At 37.2% G+C, this 13,479-nt stretch overlaps 1 protein-coding gene and 3 pseudogenes across 2 annotated transcripts; 2 read left to right on the top strand and 2 right to left on the bottom strand.

Annotated features, from left to right (window-relative positions):
* The window catches only part of LOC137744360 (disease resistance protein RUN1 pseudogene), a 47,206-nt pseudogene extending 43,239 nt beyond the window's left edge, over positions 1-3,967 (top strand).
* Positions 3,968-4,073: 106 nt separating this feature from the next.
* LOC137744436 (pentatricopeptide repeat-containing protein At1g31430 pseudogene) lies at positions 4,074-5,370 on the bottom strand (annotated as a pseudogene).
* A 1,089-nt stretch (positions 5,371-6,459) lies between these two features.
* Positions 6,460-8,213, top strand: LOC137747726 (GDP-fucose transporter 1). Its single transcript, XM_068487886.2, is given in 2 exon segments — positions 6,460-7,931; positions 7,933-8,213. Coding segments are annotated over 2 exon segments (1,053 nt in total). The 5' UTR covers positions 6,460-6,941; the 3' UTR covers positions 7,996-8,213.
* LOC137726441 (pentatricopeptide repeat-containing protein At2g29760, chloroplastic pseudogene) lies at positions 6,491-10,981 on the bottom strand (annotated as a pseudogene). Its single transcript, XR_015956918.1, has one exon. The product of XR_015956918.1 is annotated as a pentatricopeptide repeat-containing protein At2g29760, chloroplastic pseudogene (transcript).
* Between the last annotated feature and the right edge of the window lie 2,498 nt (positions 10,982-13,479).

The following is a 13,479-nucleotide window of genomic DNA, read 5'->3' as shown; positions in this document are numbered from 1 at the left end:
TGGGCTTACGTGTCTGCAGTTTTGACCCACAAAAGGCCTCGCGAGAGTTAGAGCTGAGCATACACATATAAGGCCCAGGCTCAACCCTCACCTCGCCGATGTGGGATGTAACAATCCACCCCCCCTTAGGGAGCCCGACGCCCTCGTCGGCACACCAAACGAGCGTGAGTCCGGCTCTGATACCAAATTATGGCACCCCAGCCTCCACCTCTCGCGATATTGTCCGCTCTGGGCCCAAGGGCCCTCACGGTTTTGTTCTTGTGGGCTTACGTGTCTGCAGTTTCGACCCACAAAAGGCCTCGCGAGAGTTAGAGCTGAGCTTACACATATAAGGCCCAGGCTCAACCCTCACTTCGCCGATGTGGGATGTAACAAATATGATATAAAATATGTGATAAAATATCACTTTTGTAATCTCAATTGAACTGCATCTATCCAGACACCCCCACCTTTTTAACCCCGCTTTTATTAAAACTTAATGATTTTTCTCCAGTTTCTACAAACCAAACTACAAATACAAGCATAAGTAGATGGTACTGAAACAAATTGTAGAAACACGTCCCTGAATATAGGCCATAAAAAAATTGCTTAATTGAATTAGAAGTCAACGGACCTAAATCGATTAGTACAATGGTTTTATATCTAATTAACCCTAATACTAAACAAGTAGAAGATGAAACACCAATCCAGAAAAAGAAGAGAATAAAATCCCATGCGAAACCTCTAAATTCAAACTTGGTTGTCTTAGTTTGTACATGAAGATAATGTAATAGACTCTCTCTAATTTTGTGCTAGTTTTTTTTCCTCCTCCGTGCCTCTTTCCCTTACCCTTCGTAGAACCTCAGTTTTCCCATTAATCAACGATGACGTTACTAGCATGTGCCGTACACTCTGTTTTGTAGCACTAAGTACCGCCTAAAGTGGAGCTATAAGCTCATCAGTTGGGGTATAGTTTGTCCTTTTTCCGTTGAACGCCTTCTTTTCTCCAAAGGCAGTTTTCGCCCAATCTTCAATTTTAGCCATCCAGTATTCAGATTGTGTGGCGACAAGTGGCTTCGTGGGTTTTCCCTGAAAACTACCTTGCTTTTCTTCAAAAAGCAGCTCCGCTTTTCCACCTTTCTATTACCGTGTCGCTAGGGTTACATGATGACTTTTGTCTTTGATGACTAAATGTGCTTTGCTTTTAAGATGAGACTTGACTTGAGTATCTCACTTCATTTAATGATCACCGTTATAAAAAAAAATTTGATTAGGAGATTATTTAGTCATTAAAATATATAGTACAAATTATACTAAGTAATATATTCATAGTCAATTGTTGATTTATTTGATATTTTGGATAATTAAATGATTTTCGGTTTGATTTTTTTTTTTTTGTATGAGTGGTCTTCAAACAATTATTAAGAGATTGAATAATTTTGATCGTTGAGTTTATATGCTCAAGATTTACAAATGTAAGAATATGTGCATCCTTCAAGGGGATGCAAGTATTATCCTTTCATTAATCTCAAGAGTAACATTATACTTATCACATTTTTCATATCATATTGTATCATCTCTTTAATAGATGTATAACTCATCAATACATGTAGATCCGTCTTTATTAGAAAGGTAGTATAAATATAATATAAAAATGATAAAAGTAGTATTTTTGGGTAATGCTAAAGCTGATTTGGAATTGTGGTGTTTTTAAAAAAAAAATCACGTATTAAAAAATCTGAAGTATTAAATGTGTTTAGAAAAATACAAAAAATGTTACTAGCCGCTTAACTCCGACACTAGACTAGTTTAATGGTAATGCTGCTATCTATTTTATGCTTTTCCACATTCTGAAACATGTTAATGAATGGTTGTTAGGCAAATAGCACACAGGAAAAATAGCTTCATTGAAACATCAACATTTGCAAGATAAAATATGAGTAATGCTAAGGAGATAGGAGACTATCTATTTAAAATATATTTTATAAAAGTTTAATTATATTTAAACGCCTAAAATTTGAGTTTTATTTTTATTTTTTATTTTTTATTTTTATTATATCAAACATCTGTGCTTTTTAAGATTTTGAGTAAGACGCTTAGGTACATTAAGTTACATCAGTATTTTTTTTATTTATCAAATTATAAATTATGATTATAATTTTCAAAATTATGAGGAATCGTTGATATGGTATAAAAATGCCAAATGACTTTCAAGACGGAAGTTGTCCTATAGAAGGGCCTAACAAATTTGTAATTAGAATTAGAAGATCTCTTTTAATTGATTCTTAGGAGCGAATTTGTAATTGGAATTAGAAGATCTCTTTTAATTGATTCTTAAGAGCATAACATGAGTTATTCAGTATATTTTGATTTGATCAAATTCGTGGGCATCCCATAAAGAAGCACTTATGGTAGTAGAACTCATTTTTTAAGATATTTTAGAAGTTGTGAACTCCTTTTTAAGAGATAATCGTGGTCTTTCATTTTAAATACATGGTGCAAACAAAAGGAACCAAACAGATGGGCCCATGGTGCAAACAAAAGGAACCACAGATGGAGCAAACAAGAGGAACCAAACAGATGGACCAATTCAAGTAATTGAAGGCCCAATCGAAATGGAGCCACAAATCCAACACAACAGACTACAGTGTCTTTCTTCCAAATCTTCTCTGGTTCTATTTTTTTCACAAATCCTAAACCATAATCTCACCTTTATTGAAAGTCTAAGAAGTCAGGCAATATTATCACCCTCCATGTCGTTCATGTTTACTAATTGAGCGAAGTGATAGCTTCTAGTAATCCTTCATTGAGTTAATGCTGACTAATTAAGTTTTCAGGCATGAAGCAAAGTTTATTAGGAGAATTGTTGAAGAGAATATTAGGGAATTGCTTCCCAGCACAGATGAATTACACGTGGCCAAATACCCGGTTGGAATTGACTCTCGTGTCAACCAATTATAAGTGATCTTTCAAGTGGTGGACCAAATGATGTTAAAATGGTCGGAATTTGGGGGATGGGTGGATTGGGGAAAACAACTGTTTCCAAAGCCATTTATAGCAAAATTCATCATAGCTTCCAATTCAAATGCTTCCTTGAAGATGTTTGCCAACATGGTCTGCTCTGTTTGCAACAAAAATTTATTTCTGACATCTTACAACATGCCAAGTCTCAAATTATTAGTTGCGTTGCTGCAGGGATCACTGTTATAAGACAATACCTCCAACGTAGAAGGGTACTTGTCATTATTACCAGTGTAGATAAAGTGGAACAATTAAATGCAATAGTTGGAAATTGTGAATGGTTTGGTCCAGGAAGTATACTTATCATAACAACACGAGATGAGCATATACTAAATCAACTTAGAGTGAAAATGAGATATCCAGCTTGGGGAATGAATAAAGAAGAAGCTCTTGAGCTTTTCAGTTGGCATACATTTGAAAATAGTTGCCCTGATGAAGAATATCTGGAATTGTCAAAGAAGGTAGTTTCTTACTGTGGGGGTCTGCCGTTAGCACTCCAAGTTTTAGGCTCTTCTCCTATTGGCAGGCCAATAATAGAGTGGGAAAGCCATCTGGAGAAATTGAAAAGAATACCTGAAGGACAAATTATAGAAAAACTTAGAATAAGTTTTGAAGGGCTAGATGATACTCAAAAGACTATATTCGTTGATATACGTTTCTTTTTTGAAATCGGCCAGGTTGATGTGGAGAAGGATTATGTCACAAAAGTATTAGATGAATGTGGCTTATCTTAGGAATCAGTGTTCTCTGTGAACGGTGCCTTGTAACTGTTGAACGGGGCATGCTAATGATGCATGATTTGTTTCGAGATACGTGGAAAATAATCATTTCTGAAAAATCCCCCACTCAACCTGAAAGATGGAGTAGACTCTGGGACCCCGAAGCTATAACAGATGTGTTGACAAATAAATTTGTAAGTAGATTCCCAACGAAGTTTCATATTAATGCTCGCCAAATTATTTCCTAGTGCATGCTGCTGCCTATATCTTATAATTATTGTGTAGAAATAATATTAAATCGATTTCCAATGGTAACAATTGTTAGTATGCTGATTCATGTTTGTAAATAAATCATTTTTCACACGCAAATTACCCTTTTTATTACTCATCGTATATCCCACTAATCAATGACAAGTACTACAGATGGACCCAAATGAAATGTGCAGTTACAGACGATGGATGCAAAAATATAGAAATCAGGACTATAATCTCACTTGGAATCCTTTCTATCAACTCCTCTGCTTCGTCTAACAGTCCAGCATAGCCAAGAAGGTCGATCTGGCAACCATAGTGCTCTAACTTCGGCGCAATCTCTCATATATCTTTCTCATGGAGTTGAAGAACTCACGACCCTCATCTACCAACCCTCTGTGAACGCAAGCACTTAAGACAACAATGAAGGTGAAATCATCAGGCTTCATGCCAATCTGTACCATTTTCGAGAAGAACTCGATTGCTTTGCTTGTCTTGCCATTCATTGCAAGCCCACAAATGTTTGAAGTCCAAAGACCTGTCTATGCTCCCACATTTCGCATACATTTCTATAACTGCAGTACCAACAACTGCATCAGTTTTAGTGCTGTTACATTCGATATACCTGTGAATCCATTCCTCTTGCCCTAATGCTGCCAACCGAGCACAGCCTGTTAAGAGCAACCGCTGTAAATTTATCCCCTTCAACATTTTATTTTGCATCTCTTGGAATAGAGCCCCGCCTCGTTAAAATGGTATTATAATTTTATTGTACATACATACCCATCAAACACTTCTCTTGCCTCACCAAACCTACACAATTTACAGAGCCAGATACCATACTAGTACAACAGAACACGTTTTTACCGGCATTTCATAAAAAATTCTCCGTCCTTCATTCAAACAACCACATTTATGCATTTCCAGTTCTAATAGTAAATCCAAGTTCACTTCTAAAATATTCATGAATTTTTTTACCAAGCTCCAAATTTTTCAACGCTGTGCAAGCTGAAATGGTGCTTACAACCGTAGCTTCATCAGGCTTCTCGTTGCTCTCACATCGCATCCCCCGAAACACATCCAAAGCCTCCTCAAACCTCCTGCACCTAAGATACCTCGAGATTGTAACGTTCCAACAAAGCCTGTTTCTCTCAAGCATTTCATCAAACACCTGCTTAAAACTCTCAACCATGTCAATGAGCGAATTACACACATACGCATCAAACCCAATTCCAGTTTTTACCACAAACCCATGAACCTTCACCTTCCCGAACCTCTCCCAAAGCATCCAAAGGCTTTGAAAACAAATGGTTGTTTCCCGCATTGGAAAACTCGATGTGGGCAAGTCCTTTCTCTACTTCAAAGGTCCACTACATCATCTGATTAGACAAATACACATTCACATGGATCATCTAAGCGTGGCACGTGATAAATGTTTGTGTCCGAAAAATCATTATGCAAGTGCACAGTTTGATGGGTGCATTAAGATTATCTTCAACATTTGGGGATAAAACTTAAAAATATAAATCAGAAAATTTTAAGCCATAACTTATAAACTGCTTTTCTCCTCTAACCTTGATGATTTAAAATTTTAGTCCAAGATTATTAAATAATGATTTTAGCCTTTTTTTCCTTTGTAACTTTTTTTTAAAATAAAATTTATGTAGATTATCCTAATTTATTTATTAACATTTTAATATAAAAATATTTAAATATAAAGTTTGAAATTAAATTTATTATTTTAGACGTTAGATTTAATTTTGTGCCATCAAATTTTTTTTTTTTTACTATTAGATTTGATCTCATTTGATCGTAACCGTTAGATTATGAGTAAAAAATAAAAAAACATTTGAAACATGACAATTTGATAGGTTTAAAATAATTTAACCCAAGCTTAAATCCTGAGAAAAATCTAGCCCAAATATATATTTTCTCTCCAGGCTTATTTTAGCCTAATAAGAAGTACTAAATGCATTGACCAAAAAAATGAGAAGAACATGGAACATGGGCATCTTGGCTAAACATTTAATTTAATAAATTAGGGCGTGGCCTCACGTTCTCTTTGCATCACCTCTCATGGTGGAATCCAAACCTCCTTTTTTTCCTTATTCTTTATCATTTTTGTTGTAATTATTTTCCAAAACATAAAAAATAAAAAATAATTTTAATCGGTAAAAGAAAGAGAGAAAATTTTATCTAACGACATGTTTTGTTTTTCTTTTCATTTTGTCAATTTTTGGTGGGATATTATATTCACAATGGGAAGTGTTACTAGTATTTTAAAATTTTCGTTTTACACTTTTTATAAGTGTATCTTTCTTTCTTAATATAGAAAATTTGAAGTGTAGAATAAGATTTTTAAAGTGATAATAACAATTCTCTTCACAATTACATCACTAATCAATAAAATTACTCAAAATCTGCAGAGATTTTCAACAAATCAGAGCAGACTTTAAATAAATCTTACCCAATTAAATAGCCAAAAAGTCTTCAAAACGCCGCGTTCTCCCTGCCCCCGCATGAACCAAATCTCAACGCCGTAGAAATTTCAATGCTATTCCTCCACATCACCATTCTCTCTGCACTGCAACGCCGTAGAAATTTCACTTCGCTCCTCTGAGCTCGCCGGATCTCCCTCCTAGATCTCGGCCTCCGCCGCAACCCCTTCCTCCTCTTCGTTTCGTTTCAAAGATCCGAGCTTTTCTACATGTCGGTGATGTACAATTCTTCCATAACTCTACATTTTAATCGATTCAGTTGACGTTTAATGCATTAATTTCAAACGCAAATAGAAGATCGGCATAATCTTCAAAACCCATATCTCAGATTTCTCTATGAAGTGCTCACCTCTTCGATTTCATTCACTTGCCTCTGTTAGTGTAGCCTTTCACTGTACATATAGCTCTTGAAATTTTGAAATCTGCTTATTTTTTTGCTCTGAATTCGAATTGGGTATTTTAGTTAGTGACAATGTCTGCGATTAGAGTCGATTCCGCTAAGCCGTATTTCGCTACGAGCAGTCTTGTGATTGGGTATGCTCTCTGTTCTAGCTTGTTAGCTGTGATAAACAAGTTTGCCATTACCAAATTCAACTACCCTGGCCTTTTGACTGCATTGCAGTACCTTACATCTGCTTTGGGAGTTTGGGGTTTGGGAAAGTCTGGATTTTTGCACCACGATCCCTTCACATGGCAGACGGCCAAGAAGTTTTTGCCCGCTGCACTTGTGTTTTACCTTGCTATCTTTACCAACACCAATCTTCTTCGCCATGCGAATGTGGATACGTTTATAGTGTTTAGATCATGCACGCCCCTTTTGGTTGCGCTGGCGGATACTGCTTTTAGGAAGCAGCCAATCCCATCTAAGCTTACCTTTGTATCGTTGTTGATCATTTTGGGTGGAGCTGTTGGTTATGTGGCCACTGATTCGGGTTTTACTTTGACTGCTTATTCTTGGGCGTTTGCCTATTTGGTGACCATTACAACTGAGATGGTTTACATTAAGCATATGGTCACGAATCTCGGGTTGAACACTTGGGGTTTTGTGTTGTACAACAATCTTTTGTCACTAATGATGGCTCCACCGTTTTGGATTATTACTGGAGAGTATTCTGATGTGTTTGCTGCTTTGGGATCGAATGCTGCGAATTTCTTTGAACCTGGTGCACTTTTTGCGGTCTCATTGTCGTGTGTGTTTGGATTGCTCATCAGTTTCTTTGGGTTTGCAGCAAGGAAGGCAATCTCTGCTACCGCATTCACAGTGACTGGTGTTGTGAATAAGTTTCTTACAGTTGCCATCAATGTGCTAATTTGGGATAAGCATGCCAGTCCATTCGGTTTGCTCTGCCTCCTCTTAACAATCGTAGGGGGTGTTCTTTATCAGCAGTCTGTAACTGGAGTAAGCAGTGCTCCGTCACAGCGGGAAACGACAGTGTCTAAACAGCCTCTCAGTGAGGATGATGGGTGATGAATTTTCCAAAGAAAATCAAGGGAAGGCAGCCTCCGGTAAACTTGCTTCTAAATGAGAATTCCGTTCATACTTTGGCATTTTGTAGCTGCTGGTGAAGCTGCAGTGCATGTTTGAAATTTTAATTTTGGCATTAGTAAATTAGGAAATTTCTGTATTTGATCTCGACAATTAATAATTATGTTATTAGACTTTGACAATGCCGTAGTTTTTACCTCGGAATTATGTCGTGTCTAATTCGTTTCTGTTGACAATGAATTTTGTTTGCTTGGTAAAGTTAACGTGTCAAATCTTCATTTTCGATTTACACGAGACAATCTTCGTTTTCGATCTGCATTTTTCCTTTCTTTTGTGAAGATGCTTGAGAACGTGTATGCACAGACAATGGTATCATGTCTACGACACATCCACTCTATGAAGTTGTCTTACTAATAGTTTATAGATCCGCTGTTTGTGGAGGATCATGCTTTGATTAAAATAGACGCCAAAGCTTTGTGATTTCGTACGTTTGAGTGAACAAGAATATTGAAGTTTCTTAATATATTCGAATCTTTGTCACCAGAAATCATTACAAGAACAAGATCCATCCCTAAGACGATGACTGCAGTTTCTGTCCCGCTCGATTATTTCTCTATCGTAAGCTTTTGGGAGGAGCTTGGTTGCATTGTGGCAATCACTGCATACTCTCAGGTTTTTTACTACTCGTATTGTTGTCCTCGGTTTTGTGCTTATGAGCCCAAATGCGATTGCCAGCTTTTCGCTGTGGAGGCTGACTGCGGTCTCCTCTTCTTCATGTATATCCAACACCACCTCGGATTTCTCAGGAACATAACCATCTTTCTTCAACTGGATGATCATGTCTTCCAGCAAGTCACAGATGTTTGTAGATTGCGTGTGAGATGAATCACCCTTCACAAATTCATGGACAATACCGTCGACCTCAATCAGACAGCAACCTGGAGCTTTCTTTACAATTCTTTCCGCCATGAGTGCTCTAATTCTTTTCGCCTCGTCCCACTTTTTCATAGAGCTATGTAAGTTTCATAGAAGAACAAACGCTCCATCATCGTTCGGGTCAAGTTCTAAAAGCTGTTGAGCAACTCTTTCTGCAGCCTCAAGTTTGCCATGGACTTTGCAGGAACCAAGAAGCCCTCCCAAAACAGAACGGTCCAGTGGAATTTGCATCCTCCGAGTCAACTCTTCTGCTTCGGCAATTCGATCAGCTTCCCCTGAGATGTCAACCATACCACCATACTGTTCAATGGTAGGCTGAATGCCATACACTTCAGACATTGAGTTAAAATGCGAAATCCCTTCGTCTACTAATCCAGCATGACTACAAGCAGCCAATACCCCAACAAAGGTTATCGCATCTGGTTTCAACCCACTCTTCTGCATCTCATGGAAATGCTCCAAAGCCTTCTTCCCTTGTCCGCACAATGCCAAAACCGAAATCAAAGCTGTCCAAGTCATAACATCCTTCTTGGGTAGCTTTCGGAAAATTTCCCATGCATTCTCTATGCTCCCACATTTTGCATACATGTCAACTAAAGTCAATGTCCACCTTAATGTTCTCCTTTTCAATATATACATGCAACCACTTACCGAGCTCTAGAGCACCCAAATGGCTGCAAGCAAGCAATAAACTTTACCATCATTACCTCGTCCCCCTTTTCTCCTTTGAGCTGCATTTTATGAAAGAGTACAAACGCTTCATAGTAGTTATTATCCTCAACATGCCCATTGATCATGATGTTCCAACTGAACAAGTTCTTCTCCGGCATCTTGTCAAACAAATCTCGAGCAAGCTATACACATCGATACTTACAGTAAACATCCAAGAGAGCCGTACTAGCTTCAAATGGTTCCCGAAACCATACTAATCAATGTACCGGTGCTCCCTTTTTGCCATGTCTAAATCCCTCGCCCTTGCACACACAGTCAAAACATTAACCAAAGTGACCTCATTAAGATCCACATTTTCACATTCCATCCTACCAAACAATTTCAAAGCTTCAACTGGTCGATCCCATTTAGCATACGCGTCAATCATGGTTGCCCAAGAATCCACACTCTTCTCAGTCATTTTGTCGAACACCTTCTGAGCGGAGACAAAACACCCGCAATTCACATACATGTTCATCAAAGTGTTCTGAATGTATGAATCCGAAGCGAAACCGAGCTTCGTCGAGCGGCAATGCCAACTGTTTTCCCTCCTGCAAATCCCCGCACGACTTGAACAGAGAAGGGAATGTGGACCTGTCAGGCACCCAACCTTCCAAAATCATTTCTTGGTAGAAAAAAATGGCGTCCCGTTGAAAATCTTCAGCCACGGATAACCGAGTTACAAGTGGTGGGAATGGGAATTTGGGTTAGGACTCAACGGGCATAACGGAGGCTTCCGGACCCTTCCAGAGCCCAAAAGGCGACAACTTTGGCGGCGGTGAAGGCGTCGAAAAAGAGCCCGGTTCAGAGGAGTTGAGCGTGAATTTGCTTGAGCTCGGACACGGTGGAGCTTTTGTCTAGTAATGCGAGACAAGGGTGTGGTTCAATTGGGTTTTTGGTGACGATCGTGGCGGCGATGGCTGTGGCTGTGGTGGATTTGGTGTATAAGAGTGGGATGTCGGAATTGAAAGGCGGTCTAATTTGGTAGAGGGAAAGAGGAGCCACCATTGTTGCTGGCTGCTCTGTGACTGTGAAGCTGTGACAGTTATGTTAGTTATTAACGTCAGAAAAAAGCTTTATTTTTATTATTTAGCGTAGAATATCTTCACTGTGGATAATGCTATTTTTTGAAAAACAAATTGTGGTGACGGATGATCCGGGTATCTTAAGCTCCAGGAATTTTAACAGTTAGATAACGTTGATTCTTAATTAAAGATATAAAATAACTTGGATTTAACGGTTCAAAATTTCAGAATATATTACTACTTTGGAGCAACACTGAATTATCATCGTGGTGATTATTAACTGGTGGCACGACATGTCACTCATAAAGATAACATTAGTAATGGATATTTTTACCACCTGCAAAAGTAGTGATAAAAACACTTTAAATGCTTACAAGAATACAAGGTAAGTGTAGTATAGATGACTTTAGTAAGGTCGTTCTCTATAGGAATTGAAAGAATAATTTGTATCAAATCAAATCTTAATTAATTACTTAAAACAAAGTTTGAGAAAAAGTTGATTTTGTGATTTAAAATAATAAAAACGAATTTAATAGAAAATAATTAAATAAAGTGACAAAATAAAATAAGCTAAGAGAAAACGGTTTATGAAAATTAAATTGTAAAAGCCTAGGGTTCCGTTGTCACTTTAACAATTCTATGTAGTTTTTCCAATTACTTATGAATTACACATGCATATTTTGAAGGTTAGGTTTCCTAATATATGCCTACTTGAACCCCCAACATAGAGCGTATATCAAACATACAATCTGTATGTGGTATTCAGATCAAATCTAAACATGCATGACTAATTAAGATTTGTGAAACCTTTTGAAAAACGATACAACTCTTAAGATGTGGTATTCATCCTAAATAAACTTGCACATATTAATCACAATAAGCCTTCGTCAATTTCAGAGAGCTACCTCCGACCAAAATTGCATCAAATTACTTTTCTAAAGATCCTAATGGTAGGTAAGCATTAAGATAAGTAAATAGTTTAAATCGGTGATTAATAATTCAAACTTGCATGCATAATATCATAAGCAAATTGAAAATAAACTACATATTCTTACTAAGGCTCGTGACCTCACCCTAGCAAACGGAATTTAATTACTAGCAATCATACAACGAAATATTATTAAAAACAAGGATAGAACACCTTGAAAATAAACTTGAATCCAAATGCTCTCTAAAGTGTGTGTGTGTGTGTGTGTTTTCTCCCCTCTTCTCTAAAAAACCCTAATGACTAAAAAGCATTATTTATAATACTAGAAAATAAAACCCTACCTAGAAAAGGTCTTAGAATAAAACTAGGAAACCAAATAAATTAAAATAAATTAGGAAACATAATCCTAAATTGACTAGTAAAATTCGCTTAAAATCTGCATAGTCTCAAAACAGCCAATTTTCTGGATCTTCTGGGCCCCAAAACAGGCCCAAAACGGCTAGAATTAAAGCTTGAGATGTCTCTAACATAGTTGCAGAGGGCCTTGAACCCAAAAAACATCATCTTAGACGCCAAAAAGCCCAAAGAATCCCAAAACGTCAGTTTGACAGCGCTGCGCGCTGCTCCTTTATTTCATCACCATAAATAAACCGTTTCGTAGAAAATTATGAAACTTTGACACGATCAAGTAAACAGACTCACGAACATCCTCCAATTGGAATCACTTCAAAATTTATCCGTTTGACTATTTTTCATGAAATAACCAATAAATTAATACTAAGAATAGGATAATATATATAGTAAAATATCGACTCATAAATTAGTACTGGTGATAATGTTCATCCCTTTGCCTCGAAATCCAGCAGGCATTTTTTTGCCGTTAATTTGGTGACCAATCTCGAAATCAGCAGAGAATCTGCACAACTTTTTGTTTTTGGAATTTGATCGAGACTTGCAAGTTGGTTAAGCACTTGGGAACGATGATTAATCACCTAGTTTTTTTTACCAAGACTTGAAACTCAAAATCTCTCTTTGCTTGAAGCGCACTCGAACAGCACGAAACTTCCGAAAATCTGATATTTTTTCTTTACTTTGTGTTGCTCTGTTTTCTTTAATTTTCTCCACTTTAGCTAACCCTATGATGCCCAACATCATTACAGGAAAAAATGGATTCACCATGTCTAATCTTGTAGAGTTTTAGGAATATAATCTTGTAAGGTTTTTGGAGCATAATTTGGGCTACTCTACAAGGCCTAGTCCCTAACTTTCAAGGTGAAAGGGTTGATAGAACACGACTTCAACTACACAAACTTATCTCCACCAAAAATGTTGTTGTGACAGCATTTAAAGACCGTCACACATTGTCACACGTTTTAATTTCTTATGGTTTCTCATCTGCTCCACTGGCCTAACCCTTTGCCGATCCATATTCTATATATTGTACTGCCATATCCACCATTCAATACACTGTGGAAGGTGGTGTTGCAGTTGCTACATACCGATTACACTGAAACAGTTTCAGTATTATAGCATTGCCGAGCTCTCAGTCTGCAGAAAATGGTAAGGTTGGTTGGTCCTGCTTGGCTGGATTGAATGCTGAGGTCAGTAAGTAAATATTTGAGCCAAAATCTAAGTGATGTGCTTATTGTGCCGATGTTCACATGTATCTGTTGGACCAATTTGGTTCGAAAAAGGGGCGGTGTCAAGTGTCTTTCAATTATTAATTTTTATATATATTGCTTAGATAATCACAGATTCAGAACTCAGAATTTTTTTTTGAAGTACTGGTTCAAAGTGGATTCCAAAATTTTGAAGTGTTTTAGATGATCACAGATTCAGAAGTGTCTTAGTTGTTAATATAATAATGTATTCAAAGTGGATTATGTTATTAGTAAGTATAATTTTTGAGATGGGATGGGAATAT

This window comes from Pyrus communis, chromosome 15 (assembly GCF_041283825.1).
Source record: "Pyrus communis isolate YQ-2024b chromosome 15, ASM4128382v1, whole genome shotgun sequence".
Classification (NCBI taxonomy): Eukaryota; Viridiplantae; Streptophyta; class Magnoliopsida; order Rosales; family Rosaceae; genus Pyrus; species Pyrus communis.
This window is presented reverse-complemented; position numbering and strand designations above follow the sequence as displayed.